At 43.5% G+C, this 26,407-nt stretch overlaps 1 protein-coding gene across 2 annotated transcripts in view; it reads right to left on the bottom strand.

The window, feature by feature from the left end:
* Positions 1-1,532: 1,532 nt before the first annotated feature.
* LOC115192093 (vesicle-fusing ATPase) overlaps positions 1,533-26,407 on the bottom strand; it is a 39,047-nt gene continuing 14,172 nt past the window's right edge. The window contains exons 2-22 of one of the 2 annotated variants that reach the window (XM_029750218.1): positions 25,825-25,842; positions 23,532-23,617; positions 22,902-23,001; positions 22,654-22,693; positions 22,242-22,408; positions 21,902-22,009; positions 21,510-21,585; positions 13,338-13,493; positions 12,885-13,084; positions 12,346-12,511; positions 10,704-10,778; positions 10,144-10,331; positions 4,301-4,396; positions 3,990-4,146; positions 3,673-3,806; positions 3,207-3,273; positions 2,885-2,964; positions 2,603-2,737; positions 2,327-2,440; positions 2,035-2,090; positions 1,533-1,576 (exon numbers count right to left, since the gene is read on the bottom strand). In XM_029750218.1, the coding sequence (XP_029606078.1) occupies positions 1,546-1,576; positions 2,035-2,090; positions 2,327-2,440; positions 2,603-2,737; positions 2,885-2,964; positions 3,207-3,273; positions 3,673-3,806; positions 3,990-4,146; positions 4,301-4,396; positions 10,144-10,331; positions 10,704-10,778; positions 12,346-12,511; positions 12,885-13,084; positions 13,338-13,493; positions 21,510-21,585; positions 21,902-22,009; positions 22,242-22,408; positions 22,654-22,693; positions 22,902-23,001; positions 23,532-23,617; positions 25,825-25,842 (2,250 nt within the window). In that variant the 3' untranslated portion in view covers positions 1,533-1,545. The remainder of the gene's footprint in view (positions 1,577-2,034; positions 2,091-2,326; positions 2,441-2,602; positions 2,738-2,884; positions 2,965-3,206; positions 3,274-3,672; positions 3,807-3,989; positions 4,147-4,300; positions 4,397-10,143; positions 10,332-10,703; positions 10,779-12,345; positions 12,512-12,884; positions 13,085-13,337; positions 13,494-21,509; positions 21,586-21,901; positions 22,010-22,241; positions 22,409-22,653; positions 22,694-22,901; positions 23,002-23,531; positions 23,618-25,824; positions 25,843-26,407) is intronic. The other variant, XM_029750219.1, reaches the window with a different exon arrangement.

The following is a 26,407-nucleotide window of genomic DNA, read 5'->3' on the forward strand; positions in this document are numbered from 1 at the left end:
TGATATATCTACTGGTCTGAATAAATATAGATAGCAAGACAGAAACACAGTGCTGTAAATACAGAAAGTTAAAAATACATGGCTAAATATACGCACAATGCACAAGACAGGACTTTGCAATCCATATTGCGTTTCATACAGATAACATATTGGAACAGTGCGATTTTCAATAGGTTTCTGTAATGTGATATGTCGATAGTGTCAGGTGGATGGATGATGACGACAGTTGCCGCTGAAACATGCGTGGGTGAGAGGGGACGACTTCTTCTCCCTCTCAGATTGGTTGGATGAGAATGGATGACGAACAGAGGACGTCCTCCTCTCCTCCTTTTGTCTCTTGGTCAGACGCTCCTTCAGCTCTAGTCTAACTTGTAGCTGCGGTCATTGCGTTCTCTGGAGAGACAGACATGTGGAGAGATGAGAATAAAACTGATTCCGACTCCTTTAGGTGACAATGATTTACCAGTGTCCCCAACCTTAAACACCTGACGTATCATAAACCACAACCTACTGTACTACAGCATGTACTCACACAACAACAAAAAAAGGCAGAAAGAAATGTTGAACATGTAAAACAAGAAGAGAACCATAATGGTGAACTATATCTTTAAACAGTAATTTTAGCACTTTAATGACCTTTCTAATATACGGTAATTGCGTAGAATGTCTATTCAAAAGGAAAGCAAAGACTTAATTTTGTTGGCTAGCTTTCCTCAAATCTTGCAAAAATGGTTCAGAACAATTTGTAAAAAAAAAAAAAAAATGCAATCTAGGACAGGGGTGCACAACTCAGGCCCTAGGGTTCTGCAGTCTTGCTGCTTTTGTTTCTCCCTGGTACTTGATGTCACAGATTCCCAGGTAGAAGTCGGTCTGTAGTTCAAAGGGCTTGAGGACTGAGGCTATGCACCCCTGATTTGGAATAAGTGGTGTCCATTGTCAGAGACTATCACAGCAGGGTCATATCAGCCACTAAATCTGGACAATATGTCATGGTAGGTCATGACATAGGGAGGGAATGATCATAAGGTTGTCTTATGTAACGTTTTTATTACATCGACATGATTGAGGCACAGGAGTGGCAGGTACGTCATGCATAGAAATCTTCTGTAACAACCTCATAACGCGGTCATTATAATGACATAAAATGTTATAAAATGTCTTCACAGCTGATGTCAGTTTACCTAAACAATAGCTTCTTTAATGACAAGTGTTAAATCAGTTTCCATAAGTTGATATATTTGACCGCAACTGTATATGCTTGATGTCATTGTTTGATAATGTGATCATTGAAATGTAGAATTTGGTTGCTCATAGCACAAACTGGTCAGAGGGTATTCCTCGTAAATGGGTATGTAAATAGATACAGGAACGATCTCAGAAGTGCCAGCAGGGCCTTCTAGAGCTCTAAAACATTGGCATCCTTGTAATGAAGCTAAATGAGGGAAGCTATTCCCTAAAGCTAGAAGAGGTAGCTAGGGAAGCTAGTTAAATGTCTGGGTAGCTAGCCTCGTAGCTTCTACTGATGGCCTTACCCTCAGCGACAGCTTAAATTCGGATGTGCTTGGCGTCATCCAACCTGGTGATGACAAAATGAGATCACACCGGTCAACGACTGATACACTGACTGCATTGGCAACCAGTGGGCAAGTAAAGTGATAGTATAACAACTTTATTCATAGCCCTCTTCAAGAACATGAACAAGCGTGATACAGTGTTTCATGTTCATAGGATCTCATGTGTCAGTGTGTCAGTCAAATAAGTAATACTGATGTACTAGTACTACTGTACTAATTACACTACTAGTAATATAGTAAATTGTGTTTTTTACTTTAGCCTTAGATATGTGCCTGTTATTGTGTATCCTTGTTGTAAAATTCACAGAGATAGAAATGGAGTAATGGATATGCAGGAGAGGAAGGCAGGGTTATAAAGTCACAGAAAGGAAGTGATTGGGTGGCTGTGATTGAGTCGCATGCAGGCAGGGTGAAGGTGATTGCATGGGTGGGTAAGGGGGAGGGGTTGGGGAGTACTCACGCCCCCTCGTCTCTAAGAAGCTGCAGGAACTTAGTGACTCTGTACTCCACATCCATCTGGAGGAAGGAAGCAGGAAACCAAAGATGAACACCAGTGGTTTACAGAAGAAGAAAAAGAAGACACACCTTGACAGTGCAAATATGTGGCATTATGCAGGCTCTACCGTATAAAACCGTTTGCACCACTTCTTGAGGCATGAGACCTTTCTAGCGACCATAGCTACTGGATGACGCTTGTGGTCGACTGTTCTGCAGCTGAACGATGATGAGGAGGAGTGCTGATTGCCACTGACCTGCAGAGACATTTCGATTAGCATCAGGAGCTTCTTGATGCCAATCCAGACCCTCTTTCCCTTGACGTGCTGGCCGATGGTGACCCGCTCTGCGTCCGTGAAGCTTCCTAGTAGCTACAAAGGATACAATGTCAATGAGTAAACAAAATGGCACACAAGCAAGACAGTAGCATTAGCTACTAAAATTCTTCATCAATATTTATATTGTGTGTGTGTGTGTGTGTGTTCATTTGTTTGTTTGTGTGTGTGGGTGTGTGTGCGCGTGTGTGTGCATACCTCTAGGGCTTCCACCAGGTGTTCTCCAGTAGAGATGTTGGGGACGTGGATGGTGGTACTGAAGGCATCCAGCATCTCCATCTCCTGCAGCACCTCCTTACGGCTGGTGGTTCCAATGATCAACAGCTTACGGCCCTGTAGGCAGAGTAAAGCACAGACAGAGTTACACACACGTACATGCACACACTTATACACATAGACACACAGACTGGTGTAAATAAACACATTAATGTAACTCAACACCTGCATTAAGTAATGTTGAACTGAACAGTGAACACTCACTTTAGGAGGAGTCTTCTTCAGCAGCACCAGCAGGGCCTGGAGAACCATGTTGGAGAAGCGAGGTCCAATGGGGACGTAGTCTAAAGGAGTGGAGCACAAAGAAATCAGAACAGTACTTCAGACAGAACCCACTAGTGTTGCTGCTGATTCCTTTAGCATTGAAGACTGGGTCTTGGCTTTAGATACAGTGTTTTGTTTATCTGCAGCATCATTAGAAAGTTAAAGAGATACGAGTTTGTTGCTCCGCTAGAGATGGAATTAGGAGGTCCACTAGACTAAAAGGAGAATGAGGTTTCAGAGGAATGAGGAGGTAGAGAATCACCTAGGAGACGCTCAATGTCATCCACCACCACACAGCTCAGCTGAGACTTGTAGGCATCCTCAAAGATCTGAGGGAAGGAAGGCAGGGGATACAGAGTTAAATAACACAAAAATACTATAATAATACCATACAGTAAGTATTGGCAATAATCTCTTTCTTCTGCTCTTAGTTGTTATCGATACATCAGATAGGAAAAGGGGGAGACCGATAAACTGGAGAGAAGTAGCTAGTAAAGAGAGAGGGGGACCCAGGGATCGAACCACCAACTCTATGGGGCAATGCGTGGTCCAAAGTCAGCAGTGCCACAACTAGTCTACCATTCGACCAGATTCTGGCACAGTGGCCATCTCTTTCTATAGGCATGGTGCCAGCCTTACAAAGACATTGGGGTCAAAACACTTAATAAAACTGCAGGAGCATTCAACAGTATGCAGGCATCTATTTTTCTTTCATGGTGCACATCCACCTTCTTGATAGCCAGGCACTTGGAGTTTTCGGAGAAACCGATCATCTTGTCTGGGGAACAGATCTTGATGAAGGGGAACTCTGAGCTCTCCGAGATTTGGGCAGCCAGGGCCGTCTTTCCACTGTGAGGGGGTCCTAAGAGGACAGATGGACAAATAAAGACTATTAGAGAGGCGGGGGCTGTTTTTCAACTGTGTGTGCGCTTAAGTGTGTGAGCTCCACCTGCATGTGCCTACGCTCACTTGCATATGTATATGTGTGTTCGCTCACACGTGTGTGTGTGTGTGTGTGTTTGTGTGTGTGTGTGGTCAGGCCTACCCTCCAGTAGCACAGCCACCAGTGGTGTGCGGTCGCTGTTCTTGGTCTGCTGCACCAGCAGCTCCCCGTCATCCAGCACACGGGTCACAGGGTCGCCCCACTTGATGATGCCGTTCATGATGTAGCTGGCGTAGTCCTCCTGGTTGGAACCAAATGCCTGGGGGAGGAAGAGGGGGAGGATGAGGATAAAGAGGGGGAGTGGGCAGAACTTTTTAGGATTGGAATGATAGTCTAAGGGTCAATCTCAAATGACACCCTATTCACTTTTTCTACTGTCCTTTGAAATACACATATAGTAGAGAGATACTTACTGGTTTAATGTCATTATTCAGGGAGCCCATGAAGTCGCTTCTGGTGACCTGCAGCTTCTCGGCTCTCTCTGTGTCCACCTCCACTGTGGCTGTGGCCTGGAACCACAGAAATAAATAGTCTGATCTGACTGTAATATACAGTAAACCTAAGGACAAAGTTATGGCAGAGATGAATAAAAGCCCCTAAAAGCACATTGCTAAGGGGTGGAGTCTAACCATGTCATGTATGTTCAAAGCTGTCAATTGGATAGTCTAAGCCAGGTATTCCCAGACTGGGGTACGCGCAATGCCATCGGGCTTCGCCAAATAAAAATGTAGTTCACTTATTTATTTTTTTTATAAAAAAAAAATATTTCTAAAATTAAATATGTACAGTGGGGAGAACAAGTATTTGATACACTGCCGATTTTGCAGGTTTTCCTACTTACAAAGCATGTAGAGGTCTGTAATTTTTATCATAGGTACACTTCAACTGTGAGTGACGGAATCTAAAACAAAAATCCAGAAAATCACATTGTATGATTTTTAAGTAATTAAATTCGCATTTTATTGCATGACATAAGTATTTGATACATCAGAAAAGCAGAACTTAATATTTGGTACAGAAACCTTTGTTTGCAATTACAGAGATCATACGTTTCCTGTAGTTCTTGACCAGGTTTGCACACACTGCAGCAAGGATTTGGCCCACTCCTCCATACAGACCTTCTCCAGATCCTTCATGTTTCGAGGCTGTCGCTGGGCAATACGGACTTTCAGCTCCCTCCAAAGATTTTCTATTGGGTTCAGGTCTGGAGACTGGCTAGGCCACTCCAGGACCTTGAGATGCTTCTTACGGAGCCACTCCTTAGTTGCCCTGGCTGTGTGTTTCGGGTCGTTGTCATGCTGGAAGACCCAGCCACGACCCATCTTCAATGCTCTTACTGAGGGAAGGAGGTTGTTGGACAAGATCTCGCGATACATGGCCCCATCCATCCTCCCCTCAATACGGTGCAGTCGTCCTGTCCCCTTTGCAGAAAAGCATCCCCAAAGAATGATGTTTCCACCTCCATGCTTCACGGTTGGGATGGTGTTCTTGGGGTTGTACTCATCCTTCTTCCTCCAAACACAGCAAGTGGAGTTTAGACCAAAAAGCTCTATTTTTGTCTCATCAGACCACATGACCTTCTCCTATTCCTCCTCTGGATCATCCAGATGGTCATTGGCAAATTTCAGACGGGCCTGGACATGCGCTGGCTTGAGCAGGGTGACCTTGTGTGCGCTGCAGGATTTTAATCCATGACGGCGTAGTGTGTTATTAGTGGTTTTCTTTGAGACTGTGGTCCCATCTCGCTTCAGGTCATTGACCAGGTCCTGACGTGTAGTTCTGGGCTGATCCCTCACCTTCTTCATGATCATTGATGCCCCACAAGGTGAGATCTTGCATGGCGCCCCAGACCGAGGGTGATTGACCGTCATCTTGAACTTCTTCCATTTTCTAATAATTGCGCCAACAGTTGTTGCCTTCTCACCAAGCTGATTGCCTATTGTCCTGTAGCCCATCCCAGCCTTGTGCAGGTCTACAATTTTATCCCTGATGTCCTTACACAGCTCTCTGGTCTTGGCCATTGTGGAGAGGTTGGAGTCTGTTTGATTGAGTGTGTGGACAGGTGTCTTTTATACAGGTAACGAGTTCAAACAGCTGCAGTTAATACAGGTAATGAGTGGAGAACAGGAGGGCTTCTTAAGGAAAAACTAACAGGTCTGTGAGAGCCGGAATTCTTACTGGTTGGTAGGTGATCAAATACTTATGTCATGCAATAAAATGCAAATTAATTACTTAAAAATCATACAATGTGATTTTCTGGATCTTTGTTTTAGATTCCGTCTCTCACAGTTGAAGTGTACCTATGATAAAAATTACAGACCTCTACATGCTTTGTAAGTAGGAAAACCTGCAAAATCGGCACTGTATCAAATACTTGTTCTCCCTACTGTATATATACATTTTCAAACAGTCCATTTATATTTTCCAACAGGGCTATACATTTGGGTGAGGTTTTTTCCTCGACTGAGTAGCCTTGTTTCACTGCCAAAAATAAAATTAAACCATCTAGTGTCCAGCACAATGTCAAATACAGGTAGCCTAGTCAAATAATTAACATCCAATCACATTAACCGTTACTCTCTCGCGGGAATTCCACTATGTCACGTCCTGAACAGTAAAGGGGTTATTTGTTATTGTAGTTTGGTCAGGACGTGGCAGGGGGTGTTTGTTTAGAGTGTTTCGGGGTTTGTTGGGCTATGTGTTATGTAGAGGGGTGTTTGTTTAGAGTGTTCCTGGGTTTTTGGGTTATGTTCTAGGTTAGTGTATTTCTATGTTAGATCTAGGTTGTTTAGTTCTATGTTTAGTTAATTGGGATTGGCCTTCAATTGGAGGCAGCTATTCCTCGTTGCCTCTGATTGAAGGTTCTATGTATAGGGGTGTGTTTGTAATGGGAATTGTGGGTAGTTGTCTCCTGTTTAGTGTCAGTTCACCTGACAGGACTGTTAGTGGCGGTCGTTGTGTTTTGTATATGTGTTTGGGAGAGGCAGAGAATCCACTGGGATTCTCTGCCTCTAACCCTATTACAGGGGCTGAGCCACTGGCTTACTGGTGTTCTTCCATGCCGTCCATGGGAGGGGTGCATCACTTGAGTGGGTTGAGTCACTGATGTGGTCTTCCTGTCTGGGTTGGTGCCCCCCCTTGTGTTGTCCCATGGCGGAGATCTTTGTGGGCTATACTCGGCCTTGTCTTAGGACGGTAAGTTGGTGGTTGGAGACATCCCTCTAGTGGTGTGGGGGCTGTGCTTTGGCAAAGTGGGTGGGGTTATATCCTGCCTGTTTGGCCCTGTCCGGGGGTATCATCGGATGGGGCCACAGTATCTTCTGATCCCTCCTGTCTCAGCCTCCAGTATTTATGCTGCAGTAGTTTGTGTCGGGGGCTAGGGTCAGTCTGTTACATCTGGAGTATTTCTCTTGTCTTATCCGGTGTCCTGTGTGAATTTAAATATGCTCTCTCTAATTCTTTCTTTCTTTCTCTCGGAGGACCTGAGACCTAGGACCATGCTTCAGGACTACCTGGCATGAGGACTCCTTGCTGTCCCCAGTCCACCTGGCCGTGCTGCTGCTCCAGTTTCAACTGTTCTGCCTGCGACTATGGAACCCTGACCTGTTCACCGATGTGCTTGTTGCACCCTCGACAACTACTATGATTATTATTTGACCATGCTGGTCATTTATGAACATTTTAACATCTTGACCATGTTCTGTTATAATATCCACCCGGCACAGCCAGAAGAGGACTGGCCACCCCTCATAGCCTGGTTCCTCTCTAGGTTTCTTCCTAGGTTTTTGGCCTTTCTAGGGAGTTTTTCCTAGCCACCGTGCTTCTTTCACATGCATTGTTTGGGGTTTTAGGCTGGGTTTCTGTACAGCACTTATCAGCTGATGTACGAAGGGCTATATAAATACATTTTATTTGATTTTTGTTTGTTTTTCCTTATTTCACAATAAAGATGATGAGTATACATGTTCCTGCTGCGTTTTGGCCAACCCTACGACAATCGTGACACACTAAGGGTCCGTATGTAGCCAAACGCAACTGCTACTCATTCCGTTTGCTCGAAAATTGATAAATCGTTAAAAAAACGTAAGGCCCAGCGCTGCTGGTATTACTGCTACTACCAGCAGTACTATACCTGCACCTGTCGACGACACAAGTTGTTCTGCTTCCACGAGCACACCCAATGCTGGCATCAGTAATTCTACATTTGTTGTTAGCCCGGCTAGCATGGACACTGACAGTTGTGAATCTGATACAGCCGAAGAGTTACTGCCCCCTTACCCGGGAAAGCACCGAACAACAGACAGGGACGTTGGACCATCGAAGAGGCGCAAATATGAACTACATTGATTTAGGGTTCACTTATATTGGGAGTAGTGCCTTTCCTCAGCGTGTTATATGTGCAAAAGTACTATCTCACAACTCGATGAAACCTTCACTCTTGCGCAGACATTTAGAAACAAAACATGCCAATTTGATAAATAAGCCACAGGAGTTTTTTTGAGTGAGAATTAAGATGACTTTCTAGTAGTAAGATGTATAAAAGCAACAGATACCATTAATAAGAAGGGGCAAGAAGTGTCTTATATGGTGAGCTACCAAGTGGCTAGGACAGGCAAGCCACATGCTATTGTGGAGGCCTTAATTCTTCCTGCTGCCGCGGATATGGCTGGGACATTGCTGGGGGAAAAGGCCAAAAAGCTATATAGACAATGCCTTCATCAAACAACACTGTTTCACGACGCATCAGTGACATGGCAGGAGATGTTTTGAAACAATTACTGCTTCGCATACAAGCCAGTGAATTCTATGCGTTACACCTGGATGAGTCAACAGACTTGGCGGGCCTGGCACAGCTCCTGGTATATGGGAGACATAGTGGAGTGGTAACGAGTGTGCAAGCAGTTGCTCCCGATGCTACTTGGGTACACTGCAGCATCCACCAAGAGGCTCTTGCTGCCAAGGGAATGCCTGACAGCTTGAAGAACGTTTTGGACACTACAGTGAAAATGGTTAACTTTATTAAAGCAAGGCCCCTGAACTCTTGTGTATTTTCTGGACTAAGCAATGATATGGGCAGCAACATGTATCTCTTTTACAACATACGTGCTCTGGTTATCAAGGTGCAAAGTATTGACACGGTTATTTTAATTGAGAGACAAGCTTAAAGTTCTTTACTGACCATAATTTTCACTTGTCTGACCGCTTGCATGATGACGAGATTCTCACACGACTGGCCTATCTGAGTGATGTTTTTTCTCTCCTGAATGATCTGAATCTAGGATTACAGGGACTCTCTGCAACTATATTCAATGTGTTGGACAAAATTGAGGCTATGATTAAGAAGTTGGAGCTCTTCTCTGTCTGCATTAACAAGAACAACACACAGGTCTTTCCATCATTGTATGATTTTTTGTGTGCAAATGAACTCCAGCTTATGGACAATGTCAAATGTGATATAGCGAAGCACCTGAGTGAGTTGGGTGTGCAATTACGCAGGTATTTCCCAAAACGGATGACACAAACAACTGGATTCATTATCCCTTTCATGCCCTGCCTCCAGTCCACTTACCGATATCTGAACAAGAGAGCCTCATCGAAATTGCAACAAGCGGTTCTGTGAAAATGTAATTTAATCAGAAGCCACTGCCAGATTTCTGGATTGGGCTGTGCTCAGAGTGTCATGCCTTGGAAAATCGCCCTGTTAAGACACTGATGCCCTTTGCAACCACGTACCTATGTGAGAGTAGATTCTCGGGCCTCACTAGCATGAAAACTAAATACAGGCACAGACTGTGTGTGGAAAATTATTTAAGACTGAGTGTTTCCAATACAACCCAACATTGCAGTTATGTGCATCCTTTCAAGCACACCCTTCTCATTAACCTGTGGTGAGTTATTCCCAATTTTCGATGAACAAATAAGATGTAAGATGGTTAAATAAAAGAGCTAAATTATTGATTATTATTATATTATTATTTGTGCCCTGGTCCTATAAGAGCTCTTTGTCACTTCCCACAAGCCGGGTTATGACAAAAACTCACACTCATTCTTATGTTTAATAAATGTATAGTATGTGTGTAGCAGGCTTAGAATGAAGGCAAAAAACAACATTTGATTGTGCGCTGACCCTGGTGCTAGAGGGGGTACACAGCTGGAGGTTGAATGTTTAAAGGGGTACGGGACTATAAAAAGTTTGGGAACCACTGGTCTAAGCATATCATGGATGTTCATGTTTGTTGATTGGTTGGACTCTAACCTTAATGTGGCGGTTCATGGCTGTTGATTGGGCAGCTCTGACCAGTCCCTCCAGTTCAGCACCACTGTAGTTCTTGGTCCCGGCAGCCAGCTCCTTCACGTCCACATCAGGAGCCAGCAGGCCAAAGTCGCGCATCTTATTAGTGTGAATGTTGAGAATCTGAACACGCCCCTTCTCATCCGGAAGACCTGAGAGGGAGGGAGGGAAGGAAAGTGGTAAAAATGCATTCAGGGAGGGAGAGAGGTCACTACAATAATACAAAAAAGGGTGGTAGAACATACGAAAAGGAACAACCCAGGAAATAAAGGAGAAGGCACAGAGAGATGCTACCGAGTGGCGCAGTGGTCTAAGACACTACATCTCAGTGCAAGAGGCATCACTGCAGTACCTGGTTTGATTCCTGGCTGCATCCCATCCGGCCGTGATTGGGAGTCCCATAGGGTGGCGCGCAATTGGCCCAGTGTCGTCTGGGTTTGGCCGGGGTAGGCCACCATTGTAAATAAGAATTTGTTCTTAACTGACTTGCCTAGTTGAATAAAGGTTCAATTAAAAATAATTACCGATCTCCATCTTGACCTCAAACCTGCCAGGCCTCATCAGAGCATCATCTATCAGGTCAGGCCTGTTGGTCATCCCTGTGGGAAAAAGAAATAGAGTAAGGTGGATATAAATATAAAGATGGAGTTACTAGTTAAACCAGAGTCATGTATTCATCTCTGGTGCTATGTGAGGCTTTAAGGTAAGATTGGTATCTATACCTCAAATTACATCTAGACAAACTGACACCTAGATGTTCAGCAAAGTTCAACAATTTTAACAGGTATTCTATTATAGGACAGCGTACCACTACCTACAGTACCTATGACCAGTATGTTAAACACCATAGTGCCCTCAAAGCTCATCAATAAGCTAAGGACCCTGGGAAAAAACTCCTCCCTCTGCAACTGGATCCTGGACTTCCAGGTGGGCAGCCCCCGGGTGGTAAGGGTAGGTAACAACACATCCGGCACGCTGATCCTCAACACAGGGGCTCCTCGGGGTTGCGTGCTCAGTCCACTCCTGTACTCCCTGTTCACTCATGACTGCACGGCCAGGCACGACTCCAACACCATCATTAAGTTTGCTGATGACACATCAATGGTAGGCCTGATCACCGACAACGACGAGACAGCCTATATGGAGGAGGTCAGAGAACTGGCCATGTGGTGCCAGGACAACAACCTCTCCGTCAACGTGATCAAGACTAAGGAGATGATTGAGGACTACAGGAAAAAGAGGACAGAGCACGCCCCCATTCTCATCGACGGGGCTGTAGTGGAGCAGGTTGAGAACTTCATGTTCCTTGGTGTCCACATCACCAAGCACACCAAGACAGTCGTGAAGAGGGCACGACAAAATCTATTCCCCCTCAGGAGACTGAAAAGATTTGGCATAGGTCCTCAGATCCTCAAAAGGTTCTATAGCTGCACCATCGAGAGCATACTGACTTGTTGCATCACTACCTGGTATGGCAACTGCTCGGCCTGCGACCGCAAGGCACTACAGAGGGTAATGCGTACGGCCCAGTACATCACTGGGGCCAAGCTTCCTGCCATCCAGGACCTCTATACCAGGCGGTGTCAGAGGAAGGCCCTAAAAATTGTCAAAGACTCCAGCCACCCTAGTCATAGACTGTTCTCTCTGCTACCACATGGCAAGCGGTACCGAAGCGCCAAGTCTAGGTCCAAGAGGCTTCTAAATAGCTTCTACCACCAAGCCTTAAGACTCCTGAACATCTAATCAAATGGCCACCCAGACTATTTGCATTGCCCCCCCCCTTTTATACCGCTGCTACTCTCTGTTGTTATCATCTATGCATAGTCACTCTAATAACTCTACCTTCATGTACATTTTACCTCAACTAACCGGTGCCCCCACACATTGACTCTGTACCGGTACCCCCCCCCCCCATATATAGTCTCGCTATTGTTATTTTACTGCTGCACTTTAATTACTTGTTACTTTTATTTATTATTCATATTTTTTTTAAACTGCATTGTTGGTTAGGGGCTCGTAAGTAAGCATTTCACTGTAAGGTCGACACCTGTTTTATTTGGCGCATGTGACTAATACAATTTGATTTGATTTTGATTTGATTTATAGGACAGCGTACCACTAACTATCTATGACCAGTATGTTATAGAAGAGTGTACTACTACCTACCTATGACCAGGATGTTGTTGAGCTGCTCTACTCCGTCTATCTTGGACAGCAGCTGGTTGACCACCGTGTCGTGGACTCCTGTACTGCCCTGCCCAGTACCTCTCTGCTTACAGATGGCATCCAGCTCATCAAAGATGATTATGTGCAGACCACTGTTAGCACCCAGCTAGGACGAGAGAAGAGAGGGGAGAGTAGGCAGAGTGGATGAAGAGAAAGAGAGAGAGACAGTCATGCATGGACGTATAACATTTGTTTGTGATTTTCTCATTGTGGATGGACAAGGAGTCGCTAGAGCGCGATGGGACAAGGCCATCCTGGCCGGCCAAACCCTCCCCTAACCCGGACGACACTGGGTCAATTGTGTGTCGCCCTCATGGGTCTCCCGGGCCATAGCCGGCTATCGAACCCCGGTCTGTAGTGACGCCTCAAACACTGCAATGCAGTGCCTTAGAACGCTGTGCCACTCAGGAGGCCATGGATGGATATTTTAGAGTAATAACTTGTGGTCATCAAAAAAAAGATGGCGGCTGGCCACTCACCCTCTTCTGCTCCTCTTCTGCGTCTGCGAAGAGCTTGCGGATGTTGGCCTCAGACTCTCCCACAAACTTGTTGAGGATCTCAGGGCCGTTGACAATCTTGGGTTCACGGGAGTTGAGCATCTTGCCAATCTGCCTGGCCATCAGAGTCTTACCACAACCAGGAGGCCCGAAGAGAAGGATTCCCTTCACGTGCTTACAACCTGTGGCGCAATGGAACAATGGCTGAGAAACGTTGGTCGATAGACAATCTCTGAATCTTTGAAAGCACAGCATGCTCCAGTTGTGTACACAGACAATTTAGTTTGTGACAAATTATCACTAGAAGGCACTGAGAGACGCCATGTTGCACATGCATTTGTTCTGCCAATATCGCGGCTCGACCTTACTTATTTGTGCCCGCGCTGTTGGTAGTACTGCATGATCTAACTAAGACTACGGAGTGGGGAGCCTTACCCATCTGTTCCACGATGTCAGGAGGGAAGACACGAGAGGCGAAGGCTCGGCGGAAGATGTCAGAGAACTCCTTGTCCAGACCACCAATGCCCATGCGCTCAAAGTTCCAGTCCGGGTTGATGATGGACTGACGCTGCTCTTTGGTCTTGGCCTTGCCTCGTGGGCAGAGAGGAGTCAAATATAACGTTATTTAAATGCATTAAAAACATACTCAAATAGACATTACAATGAAAACTGTAACAATGGATAAAGAATGGTTATTTTCCCATGATTGCAGGATTTGATCAATCTTGGTCAATTTGGTCTCAAAGTTTATTTTGACAAATCAAAAATCTAATCGAAGTTTATTGCTTGCGTAGACAGATTTGCAGACGTGCAGGTAAATGCTTGTGTTTATAGCTCCAACAGTGCAGTAATACCTAGCAATGACAATGAAAAAAATAAATCAACAACACACATTATCCAGAAAAATAAAGAAATTAAGAAATATCAGAACGAGCAATGTCAGAGACCGGAATATATTTGGGGGCACTTAGAAATGTCCTTGTTTTTGAAATATATATATATTTTTTGTCCATTAAAATAACATCAAATTGATCACAAATACAGTGTAGACATTGTTAATGTTGTAAATGGCTATTGTAGCCGGAAACGGCAGATTTTAATGGAATATCTACATTAGCTAATCCAAGTTTATAATTTTAAAAGGCTAATTGATCATTAGAAAACCCTTTTGCAATTGTTAGCACAGCTGAAAACTGTTGTCCTGATTAAAAAAGCAATAAAACTTGCCTTCTTTAGACTAGTTGTGTCACGGTCACTGTCCTCAAACTCCCTGTCATAAATAAGCCAAGGCGCAGCGTGCCAGTAATTCCACATCCTTTATTTTGAAGTGAATCCGAACAAAACAATAAACAGGATAAACAGAAACGTGACGTTCTGGGGCTGCTCCAAGGCAGCTACACAAAAACAAGATCCCACAACTCAAGGAGGGAAAAAAGGCTGCCTAAGTATGGTTCCCAATCAGAGACAACGATGGACAGCTGCCTCTGATTGGAAACCACACTCAAAGAAATAGAAAAACTAGATTGCCCACCCCACATCACACCCTGACCTAAGCAAACTAGAGGAAAATTAATGTCTCTAAGGTCAGGGCGTGACAAGTTGAGTATCTGGAGCAGAGAAACAGATGCCTTACAAGTCCTCAACTGGCAGCTTCATGAAATAGTACCCGCAAAACACCAGTCTCAACAGCAACAGTGAAGAGCCAACTCCGGGATGCTGGCCTTCAAGGCAGAGTTGCAAAGAAAAAGTCATATCTCAGACTGGCCATTTTGAGCCTGTAATCGAACCCACAAATGCTGATGCTCCAGATACTCAACTAGTCTATAGAAGGCCAATTTTTATTGCTTCTTTAATCAGAACAACAGTTTTCAGCCTTGCTAACATAATTGCAAAACTGTTTTCTATGATCAATTAACCTTTTAAAATGATAAACTTGGATTAGCTAACACAATGTGCCATTGGAACACAGGAGTGATGGTTGCTGATAATGGGCCTCTGTACGCCTATGTAGAAATCACCACCTACAATAGTCATTTACAACATTAACAACTGTATTTCTGATCAATTTGATGTTATTTCAATGGACAAAAAATTTGCTTTTATTTCAAAAACAAGGACATTTCTAAGTGACCCCAAACTTTTGAATGGTAGTGTATATATCTGAATAGAAAGAGTGTGTACAGCAGTAGTTATATAGGATGAGACATGACTACAATACAGTATATACATATATAAAGTGGGTAAAACAGTATGTAAACATTATTAAAGTGACCAGTGTCCAATGACTATCTACTGTATGTATCTACTGTATGTATATATATGTAACAGTCTCTAAGGTGCAGAGTAGAATAAAGGGTGGTAGTTGACTAGAACAGTGACTAAGGCTATTGGTGACTGTTAAACAAACAGTCTGATGGCCTAGAGATAGGAGCTGTTTCTCAGTCTCTCGGTCCCAGATTTGATGCACCTGTACTGTCTCCGCCTTCTAGATGGTAGCGGGGTGAACAGGCCGTGGCTAGGGTGGCTGGCCTTCCTGTGACACCGGGTGCTGTAGATGTCCTGGAACGCAGGCAGTGTGCCCCGGGGCGATGCGTTGGGCGGACCACACCACCCTCTGGAGATTCCACCACCCTCTGGACAGTGCAATTGCCCTTCTAGACAGTGATACTGCATGACAGGATGCTCTCAATGGTGCATCTACAGAAAATTGTAAGGGCAAAGCTTAATTTCTTCAGCAACCTGAGGTTGAAGAGACACTGTTGCACCTTCATCACCACGATGTCTGTGTGAATGTACCTATTCAGGTTTCAGTGACGAGCACGCTGAGAAACTTAAAGCTTTTTACCCTATCCACTGCGACCCCGTCGGTGTGGATGGGGCCGTGCTCTCTCTGCTGTCTTCTGTAATCCAAAATCAGCTCCTTCGTTTTCTTGACATTGAGGGCGCTCACCTCCTCCCTGTAGGCTGTCTCATCGTTGTTGGTAATTAGGCCTACCAATGTTGTGTCATCATGAAACTTGAGTTGGAGACGTGCGTGGCCAGGCAGTAATGGATGAACAAGGAGTACAGGAGGGGCTGAGCATGCACGCCTGTGGGGACCCCGTGTTGAGGATCAGCGTGGCAGAGGTGTTGTTGCCTACCTTCACCACTTGGGGTCGACCCCTTCAGGAAGTCCAGGACCCAGTTGCACAGGGAGAACCAGGGCCCTGAGCTTAGTGATGAGCTTGGAGGGCACTATGGTGTTGAAGGCTGAGTTGTAGTTGATGAACAACATTCTTACATAGGTATTTCTCTTGTCCAGGTGGGATAGGGCAGTGTGCAGTGCAATGGCGATTGTGTTGTCCGTGGATCTGTTGCGGTGATATGAGAATTATAGTGATTCTAGGGTGTTGGGTAAGGTGGCGGTGATATGGTCCTTAACTAGCCTCTCAAAGTCATTTAGTTCAGTTACCTTCGCTTTCTTGGGTACAGAGGTGCCCGCGTCGGCAGCTCAATGTTGTTTTCCTCTAAATGGGCGAAGAAGGTGTTTATCTCATCCGGGAGTCAGGTTTCGGTGTCCGCGAGCTGGATGGCTTTCCCTTCATAATCTGTGATTGTCTGGTGTCCCTGACACATTTGTCTCGTGTCTGAGCCATTGAATTGCAATGCCACTTTGTACCTGTACTATTGTTTTGCCTCTTTGATTGCTTTACGGAGGTAGTAGTTGGTCTGTTTGTACACGCCCATGTTCCAAGTCACCTTGCCATGGTTAAATGCGGTGGTTCGCGCTTTCAATTTTGCACAAATACTTCCGTCTATCCACAGTTTTGGGATAAGTTCTAATCGTCACAGTGGGAAGACCATCCTCCATGCACTTCCTGATGAACCCCGTCAGTGTATACATTGATACTACAGTATTCTCAGAGCCAATCCAGAACATTTCACAGTCTGTGTGATCAAAACAATCTTGAAGCATAGATTCCGATTGGTCAGACCAACGTTGAACAGTCCTTACCACGGGAGCTTCCTGTTCAAGTTCCTGCCTATAGGTGGAAAAAAAGAATGGAGGCGTGATCTGATTTGCCGAAGGGAGGGCGGGGGAGGGCCTTGTAGCCATCCCGGAAGGGAGAGTAGCAATGATCCAGGGTCCATGTTGTGCGTGTAGCACAAATGTGTTGCTCGAATTTCAGTAGCGTTTACTCAGATTTCCTTTATTAAAGTCCCCAACTACAATAAATGGATAAGCTTTTTCCAGTTTGCACATAGTCCAATGTAGTTCAAGGTAGTTAATGATACAGAAGATGGCTATCCCATGGACATGGCTATCCCATGGACACAGAGTGTTATCAGTGCATTCGGTAAGTATTCAGACCCCACAATTTGTTACAGCCTTAATCTAAAATTGATTAACCTCTTGACGGTTGCCTAGGATAGGGGGCGCTACAGCGATTTTAGAAAAAAAATTGTGCCCATTTAAACGGCCTCCTAATCAAACTCAGAAGCTAGGATATGCATATAATTAATACTTGTGGATGGAAAACACCCTAAAGTTTCTAAAACTGTTTGAATGGTGTCTGTGAGTATAACAGAACTCATATGGCAGTCAAAACCCCGAGACAGATCGTAACAGGATGTGGAATACTGAATTGCGGACTCAACTTCATCACTTTGCCTATAAATCACACCGTGAGCTATGGTTCATTGAGCACTTCCTATTGCTTCCACTAGATGTCCCCAGTCTTTACAAAGTGGTTTGAGTCTTCTACTGTGAAAACTGACAGAATGAGAGTCTGTGGAAAGTGGTCACATGGAGAGGGCCATCACCATTTTGAAGCCGGCGCCCCTGGCTACCCTCCCCTTTCGAAACATGTAGAAAGACAATGCAACCGTCCCCCTTGAATCTTATTGGAGCTCTGGTTGAAAAAGGCCCTAAAGATTTATGTTATACAACGTTTGACATGTTTGAACGAACCTAACATTTTTTTTAAAATGCATTTTGTTGAGAGAGAAGTCCCGCGAACGACGGTACTTTTGGAGCAGCCTTCAGAACGCGCTAACAACAACAAGCTATTGGGACATAAAGGATTCACTTTTTTGAACGAAAATACATTTGTTGTGGACCTGGGATTCCCGGAAGTGCCTTCTGATGAAGATAATCAAAGGTAAGGGATTATTGACAATAGTATACAAGACTAGATTTGATATGCGATTGTTCCAAGATGGCGCTGACCTGTAACGGTAGCCTATTTTTCTGAGTATCGCATCCCCTTTTATCGCAAAGTGTGATTACCCAGTAAAGTTATTTTTAAATCTGGCATTGCAGGTGCTTTCAAGAGATGCTAATCTATAAATCTTAATGACAATATTACATTTTAAAAATGTTTTCGAATAGTAATTTAGTAAATTGTAGCGCTGTTTCACCGGACGCATTTGAGGGAAAATAGTTAGTCAACGTCACGCGCCGATGTAAAATGCTGTTTTTATATATAAATATGAACTTTATCGAACAAAATAATGCATGTATTGTGTAACATAATGTCCTAGGAGTGTCATCTGATGAAGATTGTCAAAGGTTAGTGCTGCATTTAGCTGTTTTTTGGTTATTTGTGATGCATGTGGTTGGTCGGAAAATGGCTATGTGGCTACTTTTACGATATACTCCTCTAACATCATCTAATGTTTTGCTTTTGCTGTAAAGCCTTTTTGAAATCGGACAACGTGGTTCGATTCAGGAGAGGTGTATCTATAAAACAATATAAAATAGTCCTATATTTAAAAAAAATATATATTACATTTTGTTATGCAAATGGCGATAGGATTTTTCGCTGGATGTCCGTCCTGCATAAAAAAATGAAATAACATTTTCAGACCATTTACTCAGCACTTTGTTGAAGCACCTTTGGCAGCGATTACAGCCTCAAGTGTTCTTGGGTATGACGCTACAAGCTTGGCACATCTGTATTTGGGGAATTTCTCCCATTCTTCTCTGCAGATTCTCTCAAGCTCTGTCAGGTTTGATGGGGAGCGTCGCTGCACAGCTATTTTCAGGTCTCTCCAGAGATGTTTGATGGTTTCAAGTCCGGGCTCTGGCTGGGCCACACAGAGACTTGACCCGAAGCCACTCCTGCATTTTCTTGGCTGTGTGCTTTGGGTCGTTGTCCTGTTTGAAGGTGAACCTGTTAATCTTTCCCTCAATCCTTATTAGTCTCCCAGTCCCTGCCGCTGAAAAACATCCCCACAGAATGATACTGCCACCACCACGCTTCACTGTAGGGATGGTGCCAGGTTTCCTCCAGATGTGATGCTTGGCTTTCAGGCCAAAGAGTTCAATCTTGGTTTCATCAGACCAGAGAATCTTGTTTCTCATGGCCTGAGAGTCCTTTGGGTACCTTTTGGCAAACTCCAAGCCGGCTGTCATGTTCCTTTTACTGAGGAGTGGCTTCCGTCTGGCCACTCTACCATAAAAGCCTGATTGGTGGAGTGCTGCAGAGATAGTTGTCATTCTGGAATGTACTCCCATCTCCACAGAGCAACTCTGGAGCTCTGTCAGAGTGACCATCAGGTTTTTGGTCACCTCCCTGACCAAGGCCCGTCTCCCCCAATTGCTCAGTTTGGCTGTGAGGCCAGCTCTAGGTTTCAAATCTCAAGATTAGCACAGTAACCAAGTTTTGTTAATTGAAAAATTTTCAATCCAATGCACCAAGGCTTATTTTATGAATCTGCACCTTTTTCAGTTTTTTTTACTTGTGGGTGAACGGTGAACTTACTAAATGACAGAGTTTGACTGTGTGATATTAGGTTGCTTCTTATGTAAATATTTTCTGTCTGGATTTTAATGATTTGTATGACAAAATGTGATGCTGTTTTCAAATGAAACACAATACCTTGCTCTTGTTAAAGCTTTTGGTTTCAAACTTCTTCCATTTAAGAATGACAGAGGCCACTTTGCTCTTGGGGACCTTCAATGCTGCAGAAATGTTTTGGTACCCTTCTCCAGATCTGTGCCTCGACACAATCCTGGCTCGACACCTCATGGCTTGGTTTTTGCTCTGACATGCACTGTCAACTGTCGGACCTTATATAGACAGGTGTGTGCCTTTCCAAATCATGTCCAATCAATTGAATTTACCACAGGTGAACTCCAATCAAGTTCTAGAAACATCTCAAGGATAATCAATGGAAACAGGATACACCTGAGTTCAATTTCAAGTCTCATAGCAAAGGGTCTGAATAGTCATGTAAATAAGGTATTTCTGTTTTTTATTTCTAATAAATGTGAATATTTTCTAAAAAAACTGTTTTTGTTTTGTCATTATGGGGTATTCTTTTGTGGATTGCTGAGTGGAAAACATTATTTTATCCATTTTAGAATAGGGCTGTAAAGTAACAAAATGTGGAAAAGGGGAAGGGGTCTGAATACTTTCCGAGTGCACTGTTTGTTTGAATTTGAACGGTGCAGAAAGATGTGCCTGTTGTGGAGCCATTTGAGCCTTCCCTGTAGCTCAGTTGGTAGAGCATGGTGTTTGCAACACCAGGGTTGTGGGTTCGATTCCCACGGGGGGCCAGCACAGAAAAAAAAAAAAGTACGATATGTATGAAAATGTATGCATTCACCACTGTAAGTCGCTCTGGATAAGAGCGTCTGCTAAATGACGTAAATGTAAATGTGTAATAGTTAGATATACAGTACCAGTCAAAATTTTAGACACACCTACTCATTCAAGAGTTTCTCTTTAGTTTTACTATTTTCTACATTGTAGAATAATAGTGAATACATCAAATCTAATAACACATGGAATCATGTAGTAAGCAAAAAAGTGTTAAAAAATATATTTCATATTTTAGATTCTTCAAAGTAGCCACCTTTTGCCTTGACAGCTTTGCACACTCTTGACATTCTCTCAACTAGCTTCACCTGGAATGCTTTTCCAACAGTCTTGAAGGAGTTCCCACATATGCTGAGCACTTGTTGGATTTTTCCTTCACTCTGCGGTCCAACTCATCCCAAACCATCTCAATTGGGTTGAGGTCTGGTGATTGTGGAGGCCAGGTCATCCGATGCAGCACTCCATCACTCTCCTACTTGGTCAAATAGCCCTTACACAGCCTGGAGGTGTGTTGGGTCATTGTCCTGTTGAAAAACGCAAACCAGATGGGATGGCGTGTCGCTGCAGAATGCTGTGTTAGCCATGCCGGTTAAGTGTGCCTTGAATTCTAAATAAATCACCGACAGTGTCACCAGCAAAGTACCCCCACACCACACCTCCTCCTCCTCCACACATGCGGAGATCATCCGTTCACCTACTCTGCGTCTCACAAAGACACGACGGTGGGAACTAAAAATCTCAAATTTGGACTCATCAAAGCTGTCATCAAGGCAAAGGGTGGCTACATTGAAGAATCTCAAATATGAAATATATTTTCATTTGTTTAGCACTTTTTTGGTTACGACATGATTCCATATGTATTATTTCATAGTTTTGATGTCTTCATTATTATTCTACAATGTAGAAAAGAGTAAAAAATTATGAAAAAGCCTTGAATGAGTAGGCGTATCCAAACATTTGACTTGTACTGTAGATCCTACATAATCTACCTGTATTTTGTATAGACTCCTCTGCAACTTACCAACTAATGTGAGGGAGGAGCTCTCTGCTTTCTCGAAAACCACCTGGCTGTTCCCCACCAGCAGGCCAATGTCAATCTAAGGGAAACAGGAATTATTGGAATTATTACCAACTACTGGTTATTACAAATAACTGTTCCAAATAAACTCGTACAAATATGCAGAGTTCCCTTTGGACTTCGACCAGCACTCTAAGCAGCATGTTCTCTCGTCAAATAGAGACCCCATTCGAAATGAAGGGGCAGGTGAAAGCATGGGCGCCACCACTTGGCGTTCACCTGTCCAGTCATTTCTAATCATGAATTACTTAAAGGAAGGGGGGTAATTCCGACAGGGGCCCATATCATGAAGGGTTGAGTTGTTACAGCAGTAGGTCAGTGGTAACTCTGGGTACCTTCTGCTTCTTGCCTGATGCTGGCTCCCCCTTGAGGATGCTGGCGTCCATGGCCTCAATGTCTTTGATCACCAGCCCAAAGAGCTTGTCGCAGAAACTGAACACCATCTGTAGGGAGGAAGGGACGAGTAGGAGGATGAGAAGAGAGAGGATGAGAGGAGAGAGGAAGGCTGTGTTAGGTTGCATTCCAATTCTCCCAAGTGTGCACTCCTACCCACATCTAAAATCATTTGATTGATGTAAGCCATCAGTCTTTTTCCTTGTAACTCCAGGGAAGGGAAGTGTGCAGGAAATGTGTGAAGAGTTGTGACCGGCTGTAGTGTTTGTTGTTCTGACTGACCTGCTGGGTGACAGAGAAGCCCTGGTTGTTGAACTGCTGGATGAACTCGCTGGCCATCTTGTCTGAGTCGTAGGGGCTGGTGTCCGTGCTCTTCTTCTGGAGGAAGTCGATCTCTATTGTCATGGCACCGATGCACTGCTGGGACTTGTCAAAGTTGTAGTTGGCCACTATGAGGGGAGAGGACTAATGTCAGATATGTTTCTAGCAGTGTATCATTTCTATTCTCATAAATACTGTACTGTCAAAAATGAAATAGGTACTGTATGTTAAGGTGAGCTATGGGCTGTGGTCAAGATGTGAAGGTACAGTATATTAGGGACTGTGCAGGGTGCAGTGCAAATGAGGCAATATCTTTGCGCTATGGTCATAATCTTCTTTTCCTCAGACTCATTAATGAAATGGAGTGAATTACCTTCCACCTCCTGTCCAATGGACAGACCGGCCCATTTCCTCTGAGACAGAAAGAAAGAAGACAGATAAGTAAGCCAATAATTGCAGGGAGCAGAGAGAAGAGGGGCATGTATGCTTAAAATATTAGAATTTTAATTTTGGAGAAGTTCATTAAGATTATAAATAGATCTATGGGTCTACTATGGTCTACTATGTATCTATGGGTCTACATTAACAATTCATTATAATATACAGTGTGTTTTTTTTAACCTGTGGCAGACTGAAAGCGATAGTGCCAGGGACTATGGCATGGTGGGTTTTTGTGGTGAACACAAACTTGTGAGTTGGCGTAGTCTTCACAGTCACATGTCTGTAGAGAGAGGGTTAGAGAGACTCATGGACATCTGTTCCATATATATAGGCAACAAAATGACCTCAATAGAATATCATGTTTACAACTGCTTTTTTTTCACATAACAGCTATTCTGCTAATGATTTTTTAGAATGATTATTAGAGTATAGTTTGTAGTATGAAATCAGAAAAAGACATAACTTCACAGCAAAAACTGTGCACTAATTATATGACAGGGATCGTCAACTAGATTCAGCCGTGGTCTAATTTTTTTCTTGAGCGGATCGTTGGGGGGCCGCAACATAACAATTTGTATGTTTGACTAGAATATAATACATTTCAAACGTGGCTTAAATTTTTGTATGCATTCACATCTCTCTATTATGTGTTGGAATACTTGGGAGCAGATTTCCCAATTTCCAGTTTTTACAGTATTTTATGTCCAACAGTGGAAAAATATATTTAAAAAAGCTCAGAAAACTGCCAGTTGAGGAACCCTGATGTAGTGTGATTTTCCAGACTACATACTGTATAGGATGATTACTCACTGTCCAGACTGCAGATCTTTCTCGCTCACCACAGCACAGTTTGTCAACGATAGGTCATCTGTTGGGCATCGTGCCGCTTGCATCGTCTGCAGGAGAGAGAGAGAGAGAGAGAGAGAGAGAGAGAGAGAGAGAGAGAGAGAGAGAGAGAGAGAGAAAGGGAGATAAGTTGAAGGGGAGATATTAATCTAATAGTTGAGCGCAGCATTTCCTTTCCATTTTCCAAAGGAAAACTCATTTTACATTTAGTAGCATCATCAAGGAACTTAGGTTACACACCCATGATGGCCTCTTGGAAGTCATCAAAAATCATTAAGAAACATCCAGTTAAATTCTGGTAGTTCACACTATGGTGTGAGGGTATATAACAAACCATTCAACTTTGTAGCAATGCAACAGTATACTGTAGATATGTCAAAGAATTTCTATGGGTGGAACATTGATCATGTTTACTTTCTCTGAAAATTCAACATATTTCAACTCATAGGCAACAGCAATGTTTGTCCAACATCACAAGATAGTCAAATGTAGATATAAACCAGCCTTGAAACAGACAATGCAAGAGAGCAGCAAAAGACAGCAGATACAGCTAGCTAGCTAGTTAGTTTATTTGTTTGGATCTATTCCAGTCGTTACAAGACTATGAATGAATGAATGAATGAATGAATGAATGAATGAATGAATGACATACAAAATACAATGAAACCAAAGACAATTTCAAAACATAAAATATAAAAGCAAAAGAACAAAATAACTTTCTCAGTTGTAGTAACTTATCGAAACACAATTATTGTTGACAAGTTTCTACATTCTTATGTCAGAATATTGCACGGATTTACCACATTGGCATTCTCTTACATAGCTCTGTTCACACAATTCACTGAGTGAAAAGGTTACAGAGTGAAAAGATGAAGAGATTCTCAGGGCACTGAATCTCGTCAGCTTGTTTAATGCCAAGAGCATGGCTTTCAGACTGCCTGTGAACTGTCATAATGTACCAAGGAAACTATGCAGTACTTAGCCTTAGCCAAACCTCTAAGAGAAAAGATGATAAAAAGCAAGAGCATGTTGTTCCAATTGTCATGACGACAAATACACTTTTCAGATCAAGACAGAAAGATCTGGATGATGATGTAATATTCATTCCAGCTTTTAAGACAAATCAGGGGAGATAGAGAGTTGATCTTGGGTTACTCATCTCAAGACTAGTCTAGACCATTTAAAAACAGTCTTGGTCTGGGCCAGTGCCAGAGGTCTGGGTCTGGGCTGTTGGTCTATGATGACACCATGGTCTTTGTAGATTTTCAACTCATGTTGTCAAGATGCATCTTTGAATACCATCTTGTCAGTTATATGACCATGTATGAGTGAAATAACACGCAAGTCCAACACTCACTGCCTTACTTCTCTAATGTCAGAGCCAAGTGGGACTAAAATAACAACTGGTTTGGTCTGGGTCTAAATAGCTTGTATCTTCCTCTGGGTGTCATAAGGTGTGGTCTTAGTCTGGGTCTTGAGGGCCATAAGGAGGAGACGAATCGCCATTAATTTCAGTTAGATTTTATACAATCATATACGTTGTTGTGAATGTACCCTGTGAAGAATGCATGCCATAGCCATCTCTGATTTTGCTCACTCATAGACACAGGCTTGCCATGTATGCTTGCTTGTCTGACATTTGAGCGGTGGCGGCTGCGGAGCGGAGAGCGAAGAGCAAGGGCAGCGGGTGTTGGGAGTCGTAATGTTTGGGAGCAAGGGGAATGCTTGGGTTGTGGCAAGTAATAGAGAGGTGCGTATTGCACTGCAGTGCTGGCACACTGCCCTGCCCCATTTCTAAAATCATCACATGCAGTCTAGTCTACCCCTTCATCTACCATACAGCCAGCGCTCGCTCAGCCAGAAGAAAAGTAAATAGGCTAAAGCTTTTCTGTTTGACCCCGGTCCAAGAGTAGGTCTAAGCATTCTTAGTGAAACTGCAGTGGAGGAGAAATGGATGATAATTAATTGTTTGTGCACTCAATCAAATATATTCCCCCTCTGCATTGCAACTCAGTCAATGGATTTGCAATGGCAGATGAAATATGTATCATATGTATATAGTTTCTCCTGAAACAGTCACTACCAGGGGTGAGAGCAGCGGCAGTGGCAGCAGGGGGGAAGCCTCCGTAAGACCTTGGGAGTTGATGAGGCGGATAAAACTACTTTCAGTAAAGCCGACTGACTGTCCAATTAAGCTATTAGACGTTTAGCGGGTGGCGTGGGAGTTCATACATGAGGAAATGACTTACATACATACCTTGAAAAATATTACGACCTGGGGGCCAACGTACGCAAGCAAAGAGGGAGGGGAAGAGGAGGACATAAGACAGAGAATTGAGACAGCCAGGACCACTGTCTGTCAGAGAGCTGAAGCAGCATCGGGTGCATTGATTCACAATCGAAGGAATACCACTTTGACAGTGGCAAGTGGCAAGCGCATGCAGAGCAGGGCAGAGTTGGGGTCATTCTTATCTTTTCACTCACTTTAGTTTTGTTCTCATCCTGAACTACACCAAAACATGGGCACATTTTGACATCAGTGAATTTACACTGCCCAAATAAATTGTTCTGTGGCTAGAGTCTTGTTTTTGAAATGTGAATTTTTAGCAAGTTAAGCACCTACTATAAAGTATACCCCAAATCTGGTACTATTGTCATTTGTCAGCCATATATGCTTTACAGTCTTTACATTGTAAACAGAAAATATTGTCTTAATGTGAGAACTAATATGAATTTTCATGAGGCAGAAATCTTCTGTATTTTTGGTGATCTTATGTGGTGAATGGATGGAAGCCCAGGGTTACTGTCATGTATGGCTGATTCAAATGGTAATAGGAGCT

This window comes from Salmo trutta, chromosome 4 (genome assembly GCF_901001165.1).
Source record: "Salmo trutta chromosome 4, fSalTru1.1, whole genome shotgun sequence".
Classification (NCBI taxonomy): Eukaryota; Metazoa; Chordata; class Actinopteri; order Salmoniformes; family Salmonidae; genus Salmo; species Salmo trutta.